The sequence below is a fragment of the Danio aesculapii genome, chromosome 17, assembly GCF_903798145.1.
Source record: "Danio aesculapii chromosome 17, fDanAes4.1, whole genome shotgun sequence".
Classification (NCBI taxonomy): Eukaryota; Metazoa; Chordata; class Actinopteri; order Cypriniformes; family Danionidae; genus Danio; species Danio aesculapii.
In genome coordinates this window covers 6,049,951-6,076,343 of record NC_079451.1, presented here as the reverse complement: position 1 = coordinate 6,076,343, position 26,393 = coordinate 6,049,951, and the positions used below count along the sequence as shown (strand labels likewise).

Genomic DNA, 26,393 nt, shown 5'->3' with positions numbered 1-26,393 from the left:
GCTCTCTGTGGGCTCCCAGTCTGTTTGTCTGCATTTCGCCAGCCTTTCGTGTCAGTCTGGCTTCAACTGCACATGCTAAGCAGGTGGTTGATGCTGATGAGTGATGTCTGTCGAGGTTTTAGATGAGTTATTCGCTGTACATGATATGCAGACATGCAGGCCTTTGTGTGTCTGACGTGACTTGAGAGGGCTTTCATCTGAACGTAAACCAAATGGTAGCTTTACTATTCAAATCCTATTTTTTAATGATGTTTAGATCTAATAGAACTAATTGATCTATTAAACAGTAAAGACATTTTTAGTTTTAGAAGGTTTCCTACAGTATGTGTGAAAGCAAAATTAACAATGCTTATTTTGCTTGCGCACATTGTTAGGTGGACTTGTTAGGTTTTTAGGTTTTTCTGTGTAAATTAATCTACTGAAATTGTTTTGTTTTGGTAATCTTCAATCAAATTCTGCCCATTTGACAACATTTGTCATCAGTTTGATAGCATAAGCTACAATATTCTTAACTACGCCCCTCTTACCGTTAGTTTGCTATGAGGAAATGATGCGCACAAAGAAAGCTCTGCCCCTACTCGATAGGGTATATGCCGAGCTAGTGTTGTTCCCATACTGATAAACTTCCGGTGACCTGATATTGTGAGTTTTTTTTTTTTTCATTTTATACTGATCCTTTTACAGCATCGATGTTGTAATGTAATTCAAATACAATCAGTTAAACAGACTTTGACATTCATTTAGGTGCTCAAGCGTAAAACGAGACAAAAAGCCGTTTGCTCGCACGTGCCCGTCAGAATTGGCAGGCTAGCTCTATTGCTAGCTCTATTGAATATACTGGGGTAAAATAAATGCTTAGTATTATATAGACATGACAGGAAAAATGTAATTTAATGCAGTGCTTCTTGTACAATCTGAGACCCACTTTATATCGGATATCACTCAGCCAGTGGAGATCGCTGATTTTTAAAGAAAACAGACCTTAAACGCGCCAATTTTGCATTGGCATACAGTTCAATTGACCAGGTTACTGGCAAATTAAAAGTCCTATTAGCATGCTTCGGCATATACCCCATATTCTGTTTCAATCTGAAGTACATCAACATACTGAAATAAAGTCTCAGCTTTTATTTCAACTTCCGGTTCACTTTAACTAAATTACTTTTTTTTTGTATTTATTTATTAGTCCTAAAAAACTAAAAATCATAAAAAATATGAAATATGACAGCATTATAATTAAGGCTGCACGTTATTGGAAAAATCTGACATTGCAATATTTTGTTTTGATACAATATATATTGCAATATGAATAAAAATTCACCAGATGATTAGAATAGCTCTATTTAGAAAGCATTCATTAATTTATATTGACTGGGATGGCCAAGTTTTTTCTATGCAGTACATCTGCATAAATTATAATCAATTTCAAGCATAAACAGTTGAAGTCAGAATTATTAGCCCCCTATTTATTTTTTCCCCAATTTCTGTTTAATGGAGAGATTTTTTTCAACACATTTCTAAACATAATAGTTTTAATAATTCATTTTTAATAACTGATTTATTTTAATTTCTAATTTCTTTAAGTTTCTCAAATTATATATAATTTCCGCAAGCAAAAACTTGAAATATGACATCACACCAGCACTTTTACCTTAATTTGTGTACTTCAATGATTTTTGTAGCTTTTGTCTCTTTGCCCATGCTGCAGTAACAGCAGAAGAAGTTTGTTATTGTGCTATTTTTGTGTTTCTTTGTTGACAGATGCATGAAAACATTGTGCTCACATTACACTCAATGTGTAGGAAGTGAGCGTCTGTGTTGTCTTCGTCTCAGATTAGATTAGATGGTAGAGATAGGCCATTTAGATGTCAAGCCAAGGACACAGGATCTTGAGCAGACGAAAGACAGAGGCTAGACTGCAAATGAAAGATTTGACTTTTTACTGCAAATTGAGTCTTACTCTTTAGTTTATTATTATTTTATACTGTGATTCATGATCATTTTGAAGTAAGTGAAGGTAAATGGTTTTTATCAGGAACCTTTCTGGAAATGCAGTTTATATTTAAAGCATTTTTATTGAAATCCTCGTTTTATATTGGCTTAGATTGATAAAAATCGAATATTTTCCCTATACCATGCTTTTGCCATTGTGTTGCTGTTCAGTGTGATAAACTCCAGACTCCCAAGATCATCAAACTGCCTGATGAAAATGTGTCATAACAATTCTCTATCTAAGACATGATTAAAATTTTGCAATGGAGTTATCTTCACTTGCTAAAAGAGCATACACAGTTTAGTTTAATAATTCATGCATGAATCAATTGGTTATCAATCAATTCTCAAGATTTGAATCAAATTAATTACTGTTAAATTAATAATCACTGTTTGCGTAACATGTCAGTGGTGCCGTTTTGTGTCCACAAAAAGTTGAAATTGAAAGCATATTTAAAAAGTCACTACTTTAAGGTTTCAACTATGTTTTCAGGAAATAAAATGTCTAAATATTGTGCTAAACTATGACATTTATGTTAATATTAAACAACATACTTAATGCTCACCATACTTAATCTGACATTTATTAATGGATGTCTAAAAGTGATCCTTGTCGATATGTTGCAAATGATTATATTTTAACCCGTTTTATTATTTCCTTTTAAAACTAATTAAAACCAAGTGGTTTGGATAAAGGCAAAATATAACATCACCATTTAAAGCAGTGTTCCTCAACCACATTCCTGGAGGACCACCAACACTGCATGTTTTGGATGTCTCCTTTGTCTGTCACACCCATTACAGGTCTTTCAGTCTCCACTGATGAGCTGATGATCTGAATCAGGTGTGCTTGGTTAAGAAGACATGGAAAATGTGAAGAGCTGGTGGTCCTCCAGGAACATGGTTGAGAAATACTGATTTAAAGTTTTTTGTGGCTGCAATGTGATCCTTAGAGTTTTTTAATGTATCATTAAATGGTTTTTGTTGAAAGATTTTTGGAACGTAAACTATTATTAACATTTTGGAAGGTGCCTTCTGTGGTTGTATTTATTTTATTTATGTATTTTTTCTCAGCAAAATACAAAATTGAACAGGACACATTTTACCTACCTCTCAGAGCTGTTGCATTTCTACACTCATGTAAGATCTCTTAGATCAAGTGATCAAAATCTTCTTTTAGTTCCTTAGTCCAGACTGAAATGTAGAAGGGACAGAGCTTTCTTTGAGGCGGGTTCTCGGTTATTGAACACTTTGCCCTTTGAGATTAGAATGGCCCCATCTCTATTGATTTTTAAATCACCCCTAAAAAATGTACCTTTTTAGCTTGTCTTTTTAATATTAGGGTTGGGCGATGTCGACCAATTTGGCATTGTACGATGTCTAATGTGAAACATCACGATGGATGAGGTCATCATCGTCACAGGCAGCGGTGAATTAATTATTTATGAATCGTTTCAACTACCTGACCCGCATGGTCTTTGTTTTACCCATAACCAAATCATAAATAAATATGAAAAAAAAAAGATAAGTTACACACAAATTACCACTTGTCAATCACTTTTTCCAAAGGACTCTGGCATGAATAGGCAGAGTGATCTGTGTCGATATAATGCCGTCGACAAACTTAAAAGATGTGCACAACAAACAGGAGCCAACAATCAGTATCTGAGGTTTTCGCTAAAATGAGTAAGTACAAGACTGAAAGCGAAAAATTAAAGCAATGCACTGGTGCTGTGACACGTTACCTGATAAATACAAAAGACCAAACAGTGGTTAGAAAGAGACAAGATTAATTAAATATTACGTTTAACAACTATATGGTGAGACGCGATCCAGCGGTACATCCTTGATAAACTGTCTGACTTGCGTTGCTCTCTGTGGTTTTGTGCTCAAAGCACCCGTTGACTGCCTGGAGCTCAGACATGCGCATATGCTAGAGCGCATGGCAGAAAGTGTGTGTGAGTGTGTGTGTGTGTGGACAGTGTGCAGTTCAGAAATGCTAGATGAAACGCCAGTGTGGACGTGGTTGTTTTCTTTTTAAAATGACATTTTAAAACCAAGATGTATTAGTGTAAACGGGGCCTATATGTGTATTTTTCGCGAGCGGATTGCTGCTGTGACAGGGGCGGGGTAGAAGATCATGATGCCAGCTCAGCATTGTGATGTCTATCGGCCATCGGCGAAGAACCATGACATTGTCTATCGACCCAACCATATTTAATACTATTTTAATAGATTATTCTACTGCTCATTTTTAAATGTATTCAGTCGTTTCCGTTGGCTTTTTTATGTTTTTATATTTTGTCTTTTTTATTTTACTTTGACATATGTACAGCACTTTGGTCTTTTTAAATGTGCTCTATAAATAAATTAACTTGAACTTGAACTGTTTGGAAAAAAGTTAAAGCTGTTTTACACTTTGATTAATTGATTAAACAAACTTTTTTGTCTAAGAGAAAATATTATTTATTTATTTACTTATTCATTTATTTATTTAAAATATCAGTGTTAGGTATAAGTTAGAGAAAAGCCTGTAAGTGTTTTTTGTTTATTTGTTTTTGTTTTAGATGTTAACATGTGTCCAATAATAAAGTAGTAATTATTTGGAATTTCCATTGTTGTGTATGGGCAGTTTAGTTATTGAAATATAAAATATTAAATTCAATGGGAAGCCAGTATTGTTTATCAGAGATTCAGGTTGAAAAACAATTAGAGAAGCTTGATCGTCCAATCAGATTATGCAATTCTCTGCTGCAGGTGGAGTGTTACGGGCCACTGAATCAGCCGATGGGCGTGGCTAAGCAGCACAAAGAGGCGGAGCTCCAGTCATCTCTGCAGTCTCAGAATGGAGAAGTTGAGAGGCATGAAAACAAATCGATTGAAGGTCGCCACTCCACACTGGACAAGAGCGATGTGGAAAATGGGCTCCTCTGCCAATCGGGCTGTAAGGCAGAGTCCGCTTCTGATTCCAGCCTGAGCCCCTCCCTGGAGAACGGATTTGTCAGCAGCAAGGACTTGGAGAAATACGACGAGGAGACACTGCCAACTCTGCCTCGCAAGAAACGAGGGAGACGGAAACTGGAGAGGCCGACTAAATGTGAGTTATGCTTGGTTTTCCTTAGCGTCATGTTTCACAGCTGTCTGCTCATTAACTTACTCGTGGGCCCAATGCCAAGTGCTTTTACAGTATTTTCTACAATATTTTTCCTTCTGGAGAAAGTCTTATTTGTTTTATTTCGGCTAGAATAAAAGCAGTTTATTTTTTAAAAAACATTTTAAGTTGAATATTATTAGCTCCTTTAAGCAGTACTGTTTTTCAATAGTCAACAGAACAAACCATCGTTATAAAATAGCTTGCCCAATTGCCCCAACTTGCCCCATTAACCTAATTAACCTAGTTAAGCCTTTAAATGTCACTTTAAGCTGTATAGAAGTGTCTTGAAAAATATCTAGTTAAATATTATTTACTGTCATCATGACAAACATAAAATACATCAGTTATTAGAATTGAGTTATTAATACTATTAAGTTTAGAAATGTGTTGAAAAAAATGTTTCCGTTAAACAGAAATTGGGGAAAAAATATACAGGGGGCTATAAAATATTATAGGACATTCTGTAAAAATTCCTTGCTCTGTTAAACATCATTTGGGAAATATATGAAAATAAAATAAAAATCTCCTGGAGATCTTATAATTTTGACTTCAACTGTATATATACAGTATATGCAGCATTTATTCATAAAACAAGTGGTATTGTAACATTTTTGGAGGCTTTGCAGATACTATTGACTTGAAGGACAAGTAATTATTGTTAAATGAGGGCATTAATATGTAAATGAGGGTAATTACGCTCACAAAAATTACATTTGCAAACAAAAGGCAGCAGCCGCCCACACAGTGTACAGAAACGATTAGGCAAGATTTTCTATCAAGCAGTGTTTCGTACAGGATTTTGTGTTTCCAGTGGGGGGAGCCATCACCCCTGCTGCATAACCATATCTTTAAAATAAATGAATAAATAAATGAATAAATGAAAATACGCACACACACACACACACATACACACACACACATACACACACACACACACACATATATATATATATATATATACATACCCGTCACAAATTACAATATTTCATTTTTTAAAAGAACCCCTATTATGCATTAAATAGGGTCATATTTTGGTTTTGGCGGTCTCCAACAACAGGCTGATATGCATGCAAGGTCAAAAACACTTTTATTGTCTTGTAATATGCATTTATTTTTACCTAATTATCCCAATGGGCGGGGCTTGAGTTACATATCGATGTCATGCCAGCACGGCTAAAGACTCCTTACCACAGCGATTCATTCAAACTACTATGAGTCGACTCCTTTTAAAGATGAATCAATAGTTTTGAATCAAATTGATCAACCAAACCTGATTAAACTGATTAAAAATACACCTTTTTCTTTTTTAAAGCATGTTTTTTGAATACATTAACTATGAAAAATGTTGTGAGATGGTCCACTAATGGTTGCTTTTAAAAAAAGATTTATTTAGTCTGATTTGTATAATGACTGATTAATAGTCTGAGTTGGTTTAAAAAAAAAGATATAATGCCATTTGTTTGTGAATTGAATTGGTGTGCTATATAGTGTGTATATATATATAAATATATATGAATATGTGTTATGTTGTAATTTAAACAAATTAGCATGAAAATTTCTGCATAAAAACAAATGAATGGTTTTAATAGATTACAATATTTTACGTGACAGAACAACTAATTTACAGAATATTTATGTATAATAAAAATGAAAAAATGCTGGAAAATTATGTTCTCATCCCCCGCAACCATTTTAAGGTTTAAACACACATAAAGAGATTCATTCATTCATTCATTTTCTTTTCGGCCTAGTCCCTTTGTTTATCTGGGGTTGCCACTGCCACAGCGGAATGAACCGCCAACTTTTCCAGCATATGTTTTACGCAGTGGATGCACTTCCAGCAGCAAATAAAGAGGTTAAATGAAGTTTACTTTTGAATAAAGGAGCACATGGGCCAGTTGTTTCAAGATGGCTGCCAGATAAGAAGATATTTTATATAAACAGTCTGAAGTCTGAAATTAAGTAAATAAGTTCTATTTGTAAGTAATACAGTAATATTCCTGTCAAATGCTTAATTATTAGACCTCCTCCTTCCTACCTTTCTCTCTCTCTCTCTCTCTCTCTCTCTCTCTCTCTCTCTCTCTCTCTCTCTCTCTCTCTCTCTCTCTCTCTCTCTCTCTCTCTCTCTCTCTCTCTCTCTCTCTCTCTCTGGGGTCAGACACTGCCCTTGATGAGAGCAGTAAAATGAAGGCTGGATAGACAGAGTGGATAGACAGAGTGGTCTCTCTCCTGGCAGTTTGCCTTGATTGGGTGCAGTGCATGAGAGACAGCAGGTCTGTGTTGTGGCCATTCTCTCCGTTAGGACTCTGCCAGGTGGATGGCACAATGCCCAGGGCACTTACACACTAATCCTACATCACTCTCCCTTCACCCTATTTATGGTGGCAGACGCCAACTTGTAGGCCTATATAAAATGCAATGAAGTCGAAACACTTCATTTGTAATATTTCAGAAATCTAGTAAAATGGCACATGCCAAATATTCAAAGCATGTGCTAACAGTGCTGTAAAGGTGCATTTACACTGATTCAATCATTGCATCTGCCATGTCAAGGGCATGATATGGACTTGATGGGAGCTTGTGGCTATTCCCATTGGGTTTCCCAGTTGTCATTGTAGGTTTCAGAAAGGTGCTCATGAACTCCACTTCAGGGATTGGAAATATTGCTCAGAGTGACTCACATGACATTATAGCATGGAGTTGCTGCAGATTTATCTGCTGCAAATCCATGATGTGAATCTCCCATTTCACAACATTGCTATTGGATTGAGATCTGGTGACTTTGGAAGCCATTGGAGTACAGTGAACTCACTGTCATGCTAAAAATATCCTCAATACTTAATCATTTAATTGTCCAACAATAGAAGTCTCTATTTATTTTCACTTGCTTTTTTTGAATGATATATTTTTATTTTGCTTTTTCAAAAGTTAACTATACAGAACATCGAAACTAGGCAGCAAACAAACTAAATCAAAACATACACACACGCAGTATATAAAAATAAATAAGTAAAATTAAAATAAATGAATAAATAAAAAGAGAGGAGATTCAGTATAAACAAATGGAGAAAAACTATTTTCATTCATTCATTTATTTTCTTTTCGGCTTAGTCCCTTTATTAATCCGGGGTCGCCACAGTGGAATGAACTGCCGACTTATCCAGCATATGTTTTACGCAGCAGATGCCCTTCCAGCTGCAACACATCACTGGGAAACATCCATACACACTCACTCACACTCAAACACTACGGACAATTTAGCCTACCCAATTCAGCTGTACCACATGCCTTTGGACTTGTGGGGGAAACCAGAGCACCCGGAGGAAACACGGGCCAACACGGGGAGAACATGCAAACTCCACACAGAAATGCCAACTGCCAGTGACCTTTTTGCTGTGAGGCAAACGTGCTACCCACTGCGCCACCGTGCAGCCAAAATGGATTCCATTTTTTTTTTTTAAATAACTCACCCTTTCCTCTCAAAGAATATGTGATCTACTCCAATGGTATACAGTTGCAAACTTCTAAGATCCACAGTCCAATTGGTACATCAATGTCTGTTTTCCATTTTAAAACAATGCATTTTTTAGCTATTGTCAGCAACATTTCAGTAAGCTTAATAGAATGATTAAGCTGGAGGTTAGAATTTGTATAACTGCCTAATAAACATATCTCTGGATCCAATGGAAAATCAATTCCATGAATCTGTGATATGATATTTGTACCCATAACATACTTGTACCCACAACACTTTCACTTTAGGGCACAGCCATGTACAATGCAAAAATGCACCTTCTTCTATACCACATCTGAAGCACAGGGGAGAAATACTGTTTTTTAAATGTGTGTAGTCTGGATGGAGTATAATAAAGCTGGTGTAAGAAATTAAACTGGATTAGTCTAAATCAGGAGTTCAAAGTTGAGGTAACCCCATCTCTACATAGCTGACCCCACAGATCATTCTCTAGTGTTATCCCCAAATCTTGTTCCCATCTAGTTTTAGACTTATCTGGGACAGTCAAAGGTTGTCTTGGCGTCAAAGCATCAGAAATTGTTTTATGTAATGGTTTATCAGAGAAAACAAGTTCCTCCATAGATTTCACTTTCTAATAAACACTCCATGTTGCTGGGAAAACATTGTGTAATTCTGAGTGTGCTTCATGCAGGTGAGTGGGCTTGACAAACCACCTGTAGGAGACACACTTTTTCCTCTCCATATACACCAAACACTTTCCACTGCAAGGACTCAATAATACATATATCCTCATTTGTAATATACATATCCTAATTTGTAAGTCGCTTTGAATATAAGCGTCTGCTAAATGAATAAATTAAAGTGTAAAAACAGTATGAGATGATTTGAGCTTAAGTTGTTGATTTAATGCTGTCTTTCAGTGAGCTCAAATTAGTCTGTTCATTCTCCTCTGACCTTTGGCATCAAAACTGTGTTTCCACCCACAGAACTGCTGCTTATTTCATTTCTTATCCTCTAAACATTCTCAAGTCACTTAAATCAAATTTCACAACTCAACTCTGATGCTCAGTTTAAACTTCAGCAGGTCGCCTTGACCATGTGTACATGCCTACATGTGTTGAGTTGCTGCTATGTAAGTGACTGATTGGATATTTGATTATGAGCAGTTAAACAGGTGCACCGTAGAAACCTCACCATTTCTACTAGGACTCTAATAGTTAACATAATTGACTATGAATCTGAAATTTGTCAGAAGCATGTGGATGTAAAAGGAAGTAATAGGTTATAAATATGCATCGATACCCAGCTCTGGATATAACTAAAATGTAATCACATATAGACTTACTTGCAGTATATACTAATGTTTGGGCAGCGCGGTGGCGCAGTGGGTAGCGTTGCCTCACAGCAAGAAGGTCTAGAGTCTGGGCTGGGTCAGTTGGCATTTCTGTGTAGAGTTTGCATGTTCTCCTCATGTTCGCGTGGGTTTCCTCTGGGTGCTCCTGTTTCCCCCACAAGTCCAAAAATATGTGCTATAGGTGAATTGGGTAAGCTAAATTGTGCATAGTGTATGTCCTGGTCCTCCAGGTTGAGGGTTGAGCGTTGGGCTCGTAAAAATTAGATGTTACAAAACACCAACATGGTGCGGCTAAATATCAACTTCAATAGAAATGGCCCTGGGAGTATATACTAATAGTATATACTAATGTTTAAAGGTGCCATGGAATGAAAATCTTGATATACCTAGGCATAGCCAAATAAGAGTACACTGAAATCAAATACAGTGAACAGGCCAATTGTTTGATATCCTGTTACATCCAATATCCAATTGATTAATTTCCTAATGAGATTACAACAATAATTTCCCCTTATTTTTAGATGATCTAATCTTGTGTTATACTCGCTATGTATGTGGGACTCTTATTTTGAAGACAAGACAGGCTTTTAGAATGAAGCAAAGAGTATTAAGCAGGTAGCCATGCAAGACCACTTCAAAACACAAAATGCAGAAAACAGAATACACCATGAAGAGGCATAAGGTCTGTTTAAATGTATATTAGTTTAACGTGTATATTGTGACATTTCTATATATGTTCATAATAAGGCAACAGACACACATGCAAAATTGCCACTGTTTTTTAGTTTTACAGGCATAAAGTGGGCAGTTCTTGGGTCCTGATTAGTGTGTGACAGTTTCAGACAGCAAAGCCTGTGTGTTTTGCTGATCTCATCACAAGCCCATGAACAGAGATCATCAACAAAAGCTCCCTTTAACTACCAACCTCCATTTGCCAGACTTCTTTAACTCAACACTAATGTTAATCAATGCTAATCACTAAAAGATAATCACACCTACAAGCTTCTTGTCAGTCATTAATTCACTCCAACCTAAGATTTAATTGATTTCTGAACTCTGTACTGTAGATCAACCATTCTTTGATTGACAGTGAGTGGGCAAATGAGCTTGTGCCATTTTCTGTACCTTCTACCTAGATGGTACAGGATAGATTTCAGTCCAGTGAAGTGGAACTAAAAGCACTAAAGATGCCTTTTTCGAGTGAATTATGTATAATATAACAACTAATATAATTAATATAACAAAAAAATAACAAAACCCAAACAATGTCTAACTCCCCAGAAGCATATAACTAACTAAATAATTGAAAACAAAATAAATAAACACACAAAGAAGTCCTCTGAGTATTCTACTATCCTCCTATATCTGTCCAAAAGTACAAGGGGTGGTGCTCGCCCCTAACCTAATGTACTAAATACAAGAGTAGTCCTACGTGTTGCAAAATGTATGTCACTTGACCTGCTAACCTGTCCGCTTAGTCTGAGCCTTGTAAAAAACATAAGTGAACGAAATTGAGAAATAGAACATTATGATATGAATGGCGGACAGATAACATGAACACATAGAAATGGGCAAAAACAGAATACACATCATATTATTATAGATTATATTCTTAAGGAGAAAGTCTGAATGTGCGAATATAAAACCAACTTTACCTCAATGTTTTTGATTTCAGGTGGTCATCGCTTCTTTTGTGTCCAGTCGATTGAGTGTTGACAGATCTTGCAGAACGTTCATTCATTCATTCATTTTCTTTTCGGCTTAGTCCCTTTATTAATCTAGGGTCGCCACAGCGGAATGAACCGCCAACTTATCCAGTATATGTTTTACGCAGCGGATGCCCTTCCAGCTCCAACCCATCTCTGAGAAACCCATTCATACACACTCATTCACAATCATACACTACGGACAATTTAGCCTTCCCAATTTACCTGTACCGCATGTCTTTGGACTGGGAGGAAACCGGAGCACCTGGAGGAAACCCACGCGAACGCAGGGAGTCTTGCAGAACAGTAACTGTAAATTTAGAGCATTTAGAGACAAGACTTTTCAGTTCTATTGTATGGTCTCTTTGACATTTCACTTTGAATGGGTGATGTCAAGCATTGCAGAACTGAATTGTGGGTCCGTCTGCGGCGCTTTAGTGGCATTGCTTGTGGTAGAAGTTGTGAATTTTCAAGCTTTTCAAGCACCAATGGTAGCGTCAGCCAATGAGGTCAGTTTAAGCAAATACCCCAGCTTAGATAGTGGCCAATTGCTGTCTAATTGCTCTTATGACAATCACGTCAGCCCCAACTTCATATACAGTACGCCCTCTGTCAAGCTTTGATGCTCATGCCCCTTGTGAATCAGGCATAATACATTAAATTCCATATTTGTGTCTGGATTCTGTGATTATATCTGTGTTTTATGCATCAGAAATCATAGCGTCCTAACAATAAGAGTGCTCTATTGTTCCTGGCCCACACTATTGATTGACTGAATATAAATTGTTTAGTTTTACAGGCATAAACTGGGCCGTACTTGGGTCCTGATTAGTCACAATCTGCCTTCTCTTCCTTCCCCCATTTGGCAGACTCCATTAATCTAACTCTAATGCAAATCAATGCTAATCACTAAAAGATAATCACAGTTACAAAACCTGAGGATTACACACAAAGGACTGCAATGATTCCTGAACGCTTTACTGTAGATCAACCATGGTGGGCGAAGGGACTGGTACCTGTGCCATTTTTGTGTACCTTCTACATAGATGGATTTCAGTCCAGCGAAGTGGAATTGAATGTTCTGAACACGCTGGCTGGCATGTGCTGGCACGCTGGGGGCTGGATGGGCAGAGTGTGCCAACCACGCTCACAAACCCAGTGACCTTGCCAGTCTCGGTGGATTGAACCCTTTCCTCGCCGTACAGACGTTTGCCTATTCCAGTCAGGCGATAGAAAAAAGAGCGAAAGACAGAAAGTGCAGCAGGAGAGGATCTGCAGATGCTGTAAATGTGAAGAGGACTCTGGGGTCAAGGCCTTTTGTTTTGGTGGGGAGTGTGTGCTACTTCACTGGCAGGCTTTCGATGGCTCTTGTGAAGAAAACAAGCTCTCAGGTTTTTGCCCACGGCCTCTCGACTCTCAAGTGTTGTGATGTGGCTGGAAGATGGTGCTTTGATGGACTTCAAACACATCTTCCTTAGGGTTGACGGTTGTTAAAGTGGGCTCGGCCTGATTATTTTGGCTTCGTGTCAATATAGAGATGTCATGAATCATGGAGGATTGCATGCAAGCCTGGTCTGAATCCTGCATAACTATACAAAGTTTCCCTGTTTACTAAGTGATTAGTAAAATTAAGTGTTTATGACTCGATTAGGTGTGTGGTGTGTATATAAAAATCAGCCACTTTATAGTTACACTTCACTAGTACCGGGTTGGACCCACTTTTGCCTTCATAACTGCCTTAATCCTTTGTGGCATACATTCAACAAGCTACTGGAAATATTCCTCAGAGATTTTGCTCCATATTGACATGATAGCATCACGCAGTTGCTGCAGATTTGTTGGCTGCACATCCATGATAAGAATCTCCCGTTCCACCACATCCCAAAGGTGCTCTATTGCAGTGGTTCTCAAACTTTTAAACCAGCGACCCCCAATGTAAAATCGTCAATAACTCGCGACCCCCCACTGCCAAAGCATATACAAACAATAAAAATAGCTTTTTTTAAGCTGTTCACAATATTTTAACTATATTTACTATAGATTACAGGGCTCAAAATTAACATTTTTGCTTGGTAGTACTGGTGCTCCTAACTTTAAGCATTTACTTAAGTTTTATAAACAGATTTATTGCATTTGAAATCAACAATAATCAAAACTAACAAGCAAAAAATATATATATGCATGCGTGAGGAAAATATGTCTCAATGAAATCCCGTTATCACTAGAAAATAAATTTTATAACATAATTGAGTGACCAAAAGATACACGGACGAACCGCTCACTGGCCCTGCACGCACTGCTTGACATGAATTCATGAATGAATCTGTTAATGATAACTGTGCTGTGTTCTCACGCCTAGTGTCTGATATTGCACAGATGCTTTTGACATATACCTTATTATTTGCATAAGTCATTTTAATACCAATACCGGTCTTTTCATGAGCTGCAATATTAGTTTAATCTTAGTCAAGTGCAAGGCCTTTCGCGATGGTGTAACGTGGTATTAAATTTTACATATAACTTTAACATTATCTGGCGATAAAATAAAGGATTAAACAGAACCTCTCGTGCTTAAAATGTGTAGATGTGGTAAACGGTTACCTGAAAATTCCATCCCACAGACTTTACAGTGAATGCTTTAGTTATCATAGCGGACTTGAAGCCAATGAAAGTTTTTTATCCACTCTTCGAAAAATGTAGATGGTGGATTAACATTCACCACATGATCAGTAATCAGATGTGCCATTATTTGTAGCTTTAGGTGGATTCTAAAACTAAATCTGTCAGTGTTGTTTTCATTCTCATCTGCAGCGCTTTACATTTTCGCGGTTGTAGCTCCTGTCATCTGAAGACAGGAGGCGTTGACTGAGTGATTGACAGCAGATTTTAACCAATCATTCGTGTTCAGTTCTTAAAGCAGTGGGCCAATAAGAAGAGCGCGAAGGCGGGGCAAGCGTTGAAGGCTTTGTTTACTGCGGCAAGTTGTCATGACAACAGTTTTAAACTGTTCCTAAAGGCTGCGTTTCAAGTACAAAGATGCATTCTGCTTGAATGTGTCCTAAATACTTTATGAATCAGTAATATCTTTTTGAAAAATCTGAAAATATTAGCTTTCACTTGTAATACTGAAAATATTTATTATAATCACTGAAAATTACACAATTTTTAAATCACTCTCGCGACCACTTGAAATTATTCTGCGACCCCCGCAGGGGTCGCGACCCCCAGTTTGAGAACCACTGCTCTATTGGATTGAGATTTGGTGACTGTGATGGTCATTTTAGTATAATGAACTCATTGTCAATTTCAAGAAATCAGTCTGAGATGATTCAAGCTTTATGAGTTTATCTTGCTGGAAGTAGCCATCAGAAGATGGGTACACTGTGGTCATAAAGGGATGGACATTGTCAGCAACAATACTCAGATAGGCTGTGGTGTTGGCACGATGCTCAATTGGTTCTAATGTGCCCAAAGTGTGCCAAGAAAATATCCCCCACACCATTACACCACCACCACCAGCCTGATCCGTTGATACAAGGCAGGATGGATCCATGCTTTTATGTTGTTGATGCCAAATTCTGACCCTACCATCCGAATGTGGCAGTAGAAATTGAGATTCATCAGACCAGGCAACACTTTTCCAATCTTCTATTGTACAATTTTGGTGAGCCTCTGTGAATTGTAGAATTGTAGCGAATTGTGACAGGAGTGGCACCCAGTGTGGTCTTCTGCTGCTGTAGCCCATCCGCCTTAAGGTTTGATGTACATCAAGAGATGCTCTTTTGCATACCTCGGTTGTAGCGAGTGGTTATTTCAGTTACTGTTGCCTTTCTATCAGCTCCAACCAGTCTGGCCATTCTCCTCTGACCTCTGGCATCAACAATGCATTTGCGCCCACAGAACTGCCGCTGACTTTATATTTTCTCTTTTTCTGACCATTCTCTGTAAACCCTAGAGATGGCTGTGCGTGAAAATCCCAGTAGATCAGCAGTTTCTAAAATACTCAGACCAGCCCGTCTGGCACCAACAACAACGCCACGTTCAAAGTCACTTAAATCCCCGATCTTACCCATTCTGATGCTCGACTTGAACTGCAGCAAATCGTCTTGACCATGTCTACATGCCTAAATGCTTTGAGTTGCTGCCATGTGATTGACAGATTAGAAATTAGCCTTTACGAGCAGTTGGACAGGTGTACCTAATAAAGTTGCTAGTGAGTGTATATACAGTATATCAAACATGCTTTGTAAATACAATTGAATAAGTATAAAAGTAAGTAGCCTCCGAGTTGAACTTTGGTGTTGATTTGCCATATTCTGCTGTATGCACTATAGGAATGCTTTCAGTTATAGTGCAGGCCTTTTTTTTGCAACTTCCTTTCAATAGATGTGCTCAGAGGAAGCTGTGGCTTATGAAACAATTCGTTCAAACCTACATTTTTATCACGTTTACACTTACACATCACCACTGGTGACAATCTAGCAAATTTGACATCTAACAAAATATATATGTTGTTGTTTTTGTATTGCAGATATTCATTAAGTAACTTGCAGAGTTCATAACCGATCATTTCTTCACCTCTCTGAAGTATGCAAACATCTCACTACCACTTTTATGTGGGGGAATTTACAACGGTGAATGTTACTTTTGATCTGAATGTCATTCTTTTGTTAGGGTTTTATGCCAAAAGGAAAGATTTTCTGTCAGGTTATCCATACAGAATCACCTTAAATTAGTACATCTGTTTTGTAACTTGTTTCATTTGTTTGTTTGTTTTTCCAGTTGAATGAGAATGATACTTTCAAAGGCTTTCGAAAGGCCACATTTTATTGATGCACTACTGGAATTGTGGGTGTGCTTTCGGAAAGCTTTGTCGAGCTCTCGGTAATATTGTCTTTCTCAAACTCTAGTTAGAAGAGGAGGTTGAGTACTCCTGAATCATGAATCATCATGATAGCCCTGCTAATGTTTCAGGTCACTGGTAATCGTAGCCTCTGGCTAACCTCGACCTAACCTGCTGAACCCAGCTAAGACAAAGCTGTTTAGGCCTGAACTACATCCTTTTGTATGCGAGATGTCAAGAGTGTAAATCAATGCCTGGGCTATAAAGGAGTCTGAAAGTTTCAGGAATTTTTGGGAGGATTGATTGTGTGCTGTGGAATGTGTGAAAGATGAACGGCTTTGGTTGAGTAAGGAGGAAGTATAAGTGCTGTGGAAGTTATTACTCAAGACTAGTCAGTTATTAATGATTTTTTTTACTTGACCGTTTGAACAGATTACAGATTAGATAGTTATCACATTAATCATTATTAGGCTGAGGCTTTTCACAACTTCTGTGCTGATTTTGGAGAAAGGGGTGAACTGTTGTTTTATTACATTCAAAAATGGCTAAATGGAGCAGCATGAGATTAATCTGGCTATTTTTAACTTGACCGGACATATGAAAAAACAAAATTACATTAGTTCTGCCTCTATGATCAAAAACAACAACCGCAAAAGAACAGTGAGACACAACACAAGATTTTTTTTTGTCAACATTACTTTATGAGGCCTGAAAGTAAATTTACAAAACTGTAACTTAACGTGTTATTCAAAATAGGCCACATACACAGTACAGCTAAATTCAGTTAGCTATTTAGTCTTGTTTTAAATCTTGTTTTATACAAGCAAAACTGCATTCAACTACTGAATTAAATCCTGAAAAATGCAAGTAGCAATCCGAACCCATTTTGCATTTGCCAAAATTCTACACAGTGTGAACTGAACCAGGCTGAACAAATGAGCTGCTTTTCCACTATCAAGCAAAATGGTTCTATTTGTTTAATCATACCATTCCGTATCAATCCTGGCCAATCAGCACGGAAAAGGTTTCATTTTACACCGTGGTACTGATAATGGAACTCTGAAATGCAATACAAATACGCCAGTTGTTGCCTTGGTAGCATAAGTTCAACGTAAATAGTGACACGTTTAATGATCAGATAAAGTAGTTCTGTTTTTGAGGCTCCTTTTTTTCTGATATTTATTTAGATGAATAACAGTAAATAATTGTGTTTCCGCCTAGCCTTCTATGGAGAAACTGGCGGCCAGGCAACAGATTTCAGAGGATGATAATGTGTAGAAAAGCCATAAATGAGGTTGGTGTCATGATCTTGTTCCTTTTGAGTGCACATTAAGGTAACCTGAGAAAATCCAGATTTTGTTTGTTTAGAACATTTAGAACTGAAACTTCTGAGACAGTTGTTGTTTAATTTTATTGGTTATTCCAAATATGTAATGTAATCGTAAGCTTGGCAAACAGTTTTGGAGAATTTGATGTTTCCCCATTTAGACAGGATGCCCAAGCATATTTCCCGAGGAGCGTTTCAAAGATGGCCGCTGAGTGAAATGACTTGCCTTAAAGGGACTTTGATGGTGTCTTACAATGCCTAGAATTACACACCGAGAATGGTTTGTAATGGTGCCGCACCTTTACTGGCTCAGTTGGAAACACAACTGGAACCATACCTGACCTAGAATGGTTGAGCACAATAGTGAAAAAACGGCTTTAGTTGTTAACAATACATTCAAATGTGTATCATAATCTCTTTTTTCTGTATACGCAGTTCAAGAAAACTCAGGGATTGAGGTACTCCTTTACTCTAGAGTGGCCCAATTTTGGTGGAAAAATATAACAATTAAAAACAAGTCTATAATAATTAGCTGAAACCCAATTGCTTTCTTTTGGAAAAAATTTATCCACAAAATGTTGCACATTACACCAGCCTACTTTATTAAATACAAACACTGCATCACTTAATTCCAAAACAAAGCTTCCAAACATAAACAAAACACCTCTTTTGCCCATGCTTTAGTTCAAATTGCACATAATAAAGACTTTTTGATGACTAATGTTAAATTTGGCTGTTACTCCCAAAAATACACGGTGCGTATGTTGCCATTTAAAAATGTTTTTTTCATATTCTTACATTTGTTCTTTTACATATTAGTTTGATTGGCTTACATTTTTGCATATGAAAACATTTTAGAAGGTTTGACAGGACAGTTGTGTGCTTCTGCATGTGTGACTCCCTGTATCTTTCATAGATAGATGCTGCAGGGATTTAAGTGAAAAATGCTGTATAGAGTATCATATCTTCTGTAATAACAGACTAAGCAATACTGAATGTTATTACAACACTTGTGCAACAATATAATTGGTACAACATGACCTTTTAGTCTCAATCTATCTGAAAATATAGTGCTAAATTGTTCCTTTTTTGTAAAAGAATCCACTATAAAAAATAAAAAAGTTCTTGCTGAACGTCATTAAAAGTAAAGTTCATCCACTATTTGCTAATGCTGGGATTAAGACTGTTTCCACATATTGGTGGAGCACAGTTTCATATTTTCTTCAGTGAGTCTTTATAGTTTTTTTTTTTGTCTGTTGATCAGCAGTTAGTCAAATCAGTGGGCGGGCCTTACAGGCATAAGAAGTGGGTGTTGTTTTTCTGTGGAGGTGGAGTTTTGACACACTATCACATAATTAAGAGGCTCGTCAGCTTTTCTTCAAGATGAGCAATTTGTGAAGCAACAAGAAAGATTTGGGTTCTGAAATTTACAGGATGTGTTTATAGTACATAAAGTATATAACGACCACTTGTACGTCAAACAATCAATGGGATTTAGATTTCTTGATGACCCCTTTAACATAAAAATTGTTGCATTCTCCAATCTTCACACTATAATTACCATGAAGATGTTTTGATAGATTTTAGTTCATGAATGCATTTTTTTTATTACATCCTTTTCGGAAATCTGTTTTTTTCAAGAGTTCACTCTTAGATATTGCTGGATAATGTTAGCAGGTTTGGCATGCTGTCCCGGGAGAGAACCTTAAGCTTGGAGGTAATTGAGCCCAAAAGGGTACGAGATCGGGTAGTTCTCGAGTGCTCCCTAATTTTGTTCAGCCTTGTCCTTGACTATCGGGGGCAACTCCAGAGGAATAGACCGTCAATCACACCAGCGTATAATTACATTGTGAAAGCTCAGTACTAAAGTTTTCAAATACTGTTCCTATTTGTTTATTTAATTCACTTATGTCGCATGTTTTTGTACTGTGGGAGGAAACCGGAGTACCTGGGTAAACCCACGCGAGCATGGGCAGAACATGCAAACTCCGCACAGAAATGCCAACTGGCCCAACCGGGACTCGAACCTGCAACCTTCTTGCTGTGAGGCAACAGTGCAGGCCACTGAGCCACAGTGTCACCCAATCCTGGATTAATCTAGAAAGAGGAGGAGGGAGATGGCATGGATTGGGGTACTTAAAAAAATGAAAATAAGGGAGTACAGTTAGACGGAATATTTATGTTGAGTTTGGAATGAAATGATTGGCTTGCTAATGATTACGGATGGGGGACCAGCTGTGATCAATCATATCACGTGCTCCTCTCAACATTAGTTTGTGAAACTTCACAAGGAGATGGCTCACCCAAAACTGAAAATCTCTATCTACAATAAGGTGGTTTGAAATGTGCTTAACATGAATTCTTTTTCTGTTGAACACAAAGCAAGTTTTTCGGAAAAATGTTGGAAAAAGTAACCATTGACTTCCACAGAAGGAACAAAAAATACATAGAAAGTCAATGGCTGTTTTTTTCCTCAACATTCTTCAGTATATCTTTGTGTTCAACAGAAGAAAAAAAAACAGGTTTGAAAGAACTAGAGGATGAGTAAACGATGAGAAAATTGTAATTTTTGGGTAAACTATGCCTTTAAACTCACCAATCGTAGTACAAATAGTATAGTTGGACAGGTTCTAATTGCATCATGCTGTACGGCAGGGCTATTCAATTAGTTTTGCAACAATAGATTTCGGGTGACGATTATAGTCTGAAGAATAATCATGGTTTCACGGTTATCACGTCTAATGTAAATTTAAGCTTTAAAATAGCTAAGTATTTAGATTAATTGTTGTTATCATCTGTGTTCATACATACATTATCATTTTAATAACAATTCGTCTAACATATCTTTTGTTTACATTGCACTAAAAGCCACACACAACTCTCACCGCTACGGCGTGAGATGTTTTCTACTCCATGTGTGCGCATATGGGTATATATTCTTACATTAGAAATAACAAACTTGCGCGCGGGAAAGATGGGATATTGGAACGGCCCGCCGCTATAGTTAATCCAGTGTGCGTGTGTATTAGCCTCGGTATAAGCTTGGAACTTTAAACTAGCGCACAGGTGGCATAACTTTGTTTAGTTGCAGCAGTTTCCTTCTTTGCAACAGAAACGCGGTGTTGAGAAGCCTTTAAAATAATTAATAGTTAATAGTGAAATCGGCTAATCGTCGCATCCCTAATAACGATATCAGTACATTGTACAAAAGGTCCTTTCTACAAACATATTCGAATGTTTTTGGCTGCTCGCGCCACTCACTCGCTTAATGTCAGGTGACTCATGCTCTGCGCAACCTTCAACTGCAGCTTGTGCTGTATTGAACAGATGCACGTCACATCATAACTATAGCGACCGTTTTTCGACTGAACTAAATGTATTTTTTGTGAACAATTGTTTTTATTATTCCAGTTTTTGTTTACATTCGTAAGCATACAGCATATGACTATACTAAATGTATTTTTGATGTCTTGGTCATACTAATTGGAGGGCCCGAACAAATTGCCTCGGGGGCCGGGTTCAGCCTGTGGGCCGCCAATTGAATATCCCTGCTGTACAGTAACATATGCATTACATATTTGGGTCACACTTTATTTTGATGGCCGTTTGTGAATTACAGTAAGTTACATTGCATCCACATGCCAACTAATTCTCATTAGATTATAAGTAGACTGTTAGGTTGGGGTTAGGGTTAGTGTAGGTTGACATGTACTTGCACATTTTCTTATAGTCAGTTAAATTTCTGTTGAAGGAGCAGTATCAGCAGATATTAAGCAGACAGTCTAATACTCTAATACAGTCTAATACTAATACTCAAATGGACCATCAAAATAAAGTGTTACCGATATTTGAGGGTAATATTAATATAACAAACAAAGAAACCATGCTGTCTGCTATTACATGTCATTACAGTACTTACATAGTCACCAAATGAGTCTCCCCCACAGTGATTGACCAAATCCCTAGTGATTTCTAAACTTTCTAAAATGAAAATATTCTTAAGTTCTCCTGGGGCTTTTGTTTAGTAACACAAAAACTCCAGCTGAAATGCTCCCTTTTCTTGCTTTCTGCTTCATGGCTCTTTATATAAACTCTTGTTCAGGTAAATAACTTTGCACACAAATGAGAATGGGTTTTTATTTTGGCTCAAAGCTTTGTTATGCCTTCTAAAAATGTCACTGAGGTCTCGTACAGCAGACTGGCGAAGACAGATTTCCTTTGCTACAAATCCCGGACTGTCAGAAACATTTCAGGTAATTGCTTGTTCTTGTTGGCTGTTTCCCTCTAGACGTGGAGCACAAGGAGGATGAGAGCGGGGACCCTTCAAAGAATGAGGTAAAACCATCTTCCTGTTGTGTGCCTGTCTATGTTCGTGTGCTTCTGTCTGTGAATGTTCACTTCTTCCGCCAACCGCCGAAGACCTTCGAAGAAACTTACTCGGAAGATTAGAGTGGAACCTGTTTCTCCAGCCACCTGATTATGAAAGAAATGGTACCCTAATGGTGCAATATCAAATACACTTGGTCCTCCGCTTCAAATTAGGGTTTCTATTCTTTAAACCGGTGTTTATAAATGTCTCGGACCGCTCGTTGAGTACACTAGTTTGAGAGTCCTCCAACCAGCCAATTCACAAAACCACAAACCGCCTACTTCCCTCTTTCACTTGAGAGCGCACAGATAGATAAGCACTCTGAAGAAACAGTGAGAAACAGTCGTAATTTTTTCCTTTACCTTTATTTTTGCTTTTGTTTTTTGTTTTTTTTTTGCTTTTGTACTTTAAACAGGGAGCTCGAGGGAGGCTCCGTGGGGGAGTGGGCTGGGAAGTCAGCCTCCGTCAAAGACCCATGCCCAGAGTAACCTTCCAGGCCGGTGACCCTTATTACATTAGCAGGAGGACCAGGGAGGAGTTGCTGGCCAAGTGGAAGTTGGAGGTGAGTACCATTGCTCACCACTGTCCCAAGGAAACTAGGAGCGATAGGGAAATTGTCAGTTTTTAATAATAGCAGCAACTGTTGAGAATGCGTTAGCATGCGAATAAACCAGCAACATCATAAATCCAAGTGTATTTGAAGATTCATTTTTGATCACGCATGAAGGTACCATTTATTTCATGAGACATCTCGTTGGCTTTTTTCACACTGAAAACCCATTGGCTTTTTATACCAATATTTGTCATGCAACTTCTTATTAAAAGAAGATTGGAGAGACATATTAATTATTAATTTTGATTTGATTTTGATTTGATTTGAGACAGTTTTACATGTAAGAAAAAAAAATTGTATGACATCCAGTGCTGGCTTCTTTTAAAACTAAAAATCCATCATTAAAACTAAGTACAGGGTTATCTGTTTGGAATACGGTGGCCAATCAGAGGCGTGTAAATTGGTTTATAAGCTCGTCATAAATGGCAACTTTTATGAGCGAGTTAAATGTGCATGTGACCATTCTCATTGACAATGAATGGATCAATAAATGAATGAATGCAAATTTAAAATTCTGCCTTAATTCAGTCACCCTCATGTTGTTTCAAAGCCATAAGACTTGTTTTCATCTCAACACAAATGAAAGTAAATCTGAAAGGTTTTTGTTCTTCCATTGAAAGTCTTTTCACCCAAAACTCTGGTGTTTTAAATCACTTCTAAGAGCTCAAATAAATTTAATCAGAGTTTTCTGGAGAGAAAATGATTGCTTTATATGATAATGCAAAATTCTAATTTGCATGCTTGCTTGTTGCTTGAGAACCAGTAAGGTTCATTCAGCATTTTCATACCTTCTGCAAGCACCAAAGAGGTTTTTTTTTATGCATAAAACATGTTTATGTTTGCAGATCAATGTTCACATGCGAATAGGTTTCCTTCTACTGTCAGCTACTGGTCACTCTGACAAATAGTTCACTGCTGAAGTTCCTGTTAGATAAAGTTAAAAATAAACACATTTCTTGTTTTGAAAGTTGTGCTTGAGCCTTAAGGTTGGTTCACATCACAAACAATAATTACTATGACGGTATCGTACTATAACATACATTTATTATAAGCACATGCCTTAGTTTTGCAGTCTAGCACTGTTAAAAATCAGTTGACCAGTCGGTACTGATGGTCTAGGTGAATAATCGAAATGAAATCGCAAATGCAATTGAGCAAAGCTGCGATTGTCATGCTCATCTTGTCAGGAAAGCTTGGTTTTGTGATCAGTAGTAAGTCTCAGAAGAAAGCCAAAGGATGCTTTCACATGAATTCGCTTTCACCAAAAGCGTTGCAATATAAACCAACAATTTCACTGGGTTCCATTCAGAGGGCTCATCTCTATGAACTAATCCCTTCTGAGGGTCCTGCTTAGTACACACCGTTTGACTGCTTTCATTGATTCAGCATGACTAATAATAATCACGTATGGACTCATCTCACAAGCGGATTTATTTTAAGAACTCGACTGAAGTTATGAATGCATGGTATTGCACGTGCAGCATTTGCTACACAGAGACATAGTTCAGCTGTGATTACCACAGAACAATTATCTCGATGTCACTATTGACCAATTCATTTCATTCATTCATTTATTTTCCTTCGGCTTAGTCTCTATTACAGAGGTCACCACAGTGGAATGAACCACCAACTATTCCAGGCATATGTTTTACGCAGTGAATGCCCTTCCAGCTGCAACCCAGTACTGGGAAACACCTATACACACTCATTCACACACACACACACACACGCGCACACACACACACACACACACACACACACACACACACTTATACACTACGGCCAATTTAGTTCATTCAATTCATCAATTTGGGGAGAACATGCAAACTCTATACAGAAATACCTACTGGCCCAGCCGGGACTTGAACCAGCGACCTTCCTGCTGTGAGGCGACAGTGCTAACCACTGAGCCACCGTGCCACCAGTGAACTTGTAAGTGAACTCTGACTGTGTAGTAAATGTTGCTCCATCTGCACCACATGGAGATTTACTAGATCCAGTTTTACTGACAAAATGCACATGAGATGTCCTTTAATTAATCGCCCAGCCCTACTCTTTACTGATTCTAAGAGAAAATCTTGCAAACTAAACTTATGATAACAACAGTCTTTATTTCATTGTCCTAACATTTATAATATTCTTAAATATATAACTGTTGATACATGTCGTCCTTTAGATTTTCTTATGATTTTGTCATGCGTGTATGCATATACAGGATATACAGTTGAAGTCAGAATTAGTAGCCCCCCTGATTTATTTTTTCCCTAATTTCTGTTTAACGGAGAGAAGATTTTCTTTCTTTTTTTTAGAACACATTTCTAAAAATAATAGTTTTAATAACTCATTTCTAATAACTGATTTATTTTATCTTTGCCATGATGACATTACATACAGTTGATGTCAGAATTATTAGCCCCCCTTTGATTTATTTATTTATTTTTGTCTTTTTTAAATATTTCCCGAATGATGTTTGACAGAGCAAGGAAATTTTCACAGTATGTCTGATAATATTCTTTCTTCTGGAAAAAGTCTTAATTGATTTATTTTGGCTAGAATAAAAGCAGTTCTTGATTTTTTTTAAAAACCATTTTAAGGTCAAAATTATTAGCCCCTTTAAGCTATCAATTTTTTAATAGTCTACAGTACAAACCATCGTTATACAATAACTTGCCTAATTACCCTAACCTGCCTAGTTAACCTAATTAACCTAGTTAAGTCTTTAAATGTCACTTTAAGCTGTATAGAAGTGTCTTGAAAAATATCTAGTAAAATATTATTTACTGTCATCATGGCAAAGATCAAATAAATCAGTTATTAGAAATGAGTTATTAAAACTATTATGTTTAGAAATGTGTTGAAAAAATCTTCTCTCCGTTGAACAGAAATTGGGTTTCAAAATAAACGGGGGCTAATAATTCAGGGGGACTTCATCTGTAATATTTTACTAGATTTTCAAAATTAATGCGCATCTTTGTGTTTCCATCAATCGCTTTTTTATGCGCATATCCAGAATGCGCATAAAAATAGGTGGATGGAAACATAGCTAGTGATGTCATCGCATAGGCTTCAAGTCTATAATTTAAATTGCTTGTTTATATATCGAATCAATAGGCTTCAGTGTGGTTAAAGAGGCTTGTGACCATGATTTAAAGCAGTATGACCAGTGTGAGAATATCATTGTTTGCATAGTTTTGCATTTTGTAGTTAATCAATCCCTCGAGTTGTTTAGATCTAAAAAGAAAACCTTTACAATTTTTTTGTGTATTTTCATAGCAGAACTCAATAATTTAAGCCAATAATGGCATACGTTCATTGCAAAATCCAATCGTTTTAGGCTTTCGGTTTAGGTCGGTAAAACAATCAAAATCCTGGAAGGACTTACTAGAACTTCTATATTAAGCTGCTTTTACACAATCTACATTATAAAAGCAGCTATAGAAATAAACATGAATTGATTTTTTTTACTGATGAGATACTAGGGACACCAAAAAAGATTAGACAGAATTGATTAAGGTCAGTCCTTTAGCCCCACAGCTATGGTAATTCTGAAGTATGATTGC

General features: G+C 37.2%; 1 protein-coding gene across 3 annotated transcripts in view; it reads left to right on the top strand.

Annotated features, from left to right (window-relative positions):
* The window catches only part of dnmt3ab (DNA (cytosine-5-)-methyltransferase 3 alpha b), a 102,124-nt gene that overhangs the window by 24,252 nt on the left and 51,479 nt on the right, over positions 1 to 26,393 (top strand). For 2 of the 3 annotated variants that reach the window (XM_056476337.1, XM_056476336.1), the window contains exons 4-6: positions 4,750 to 5,089; positions 22,140 to 22,186; positions 22,636 to 22,782. In XM_056476337.1, the coding sequence (XP_056332312.1) occupies positions 4,750 to 5,089; positions 22,140 to 22,186; positions 22,636 to 22,782 (534 nt within the window). The remainder of the gene's footprint in view (positions 1 to 4,749; positions 5,090 to 22,139; positions 22,187 to 22,635; positions 22,783 to 26,393) is intronic. The other variant, XM_056476338.1, reaches the window with a different exon arrangement.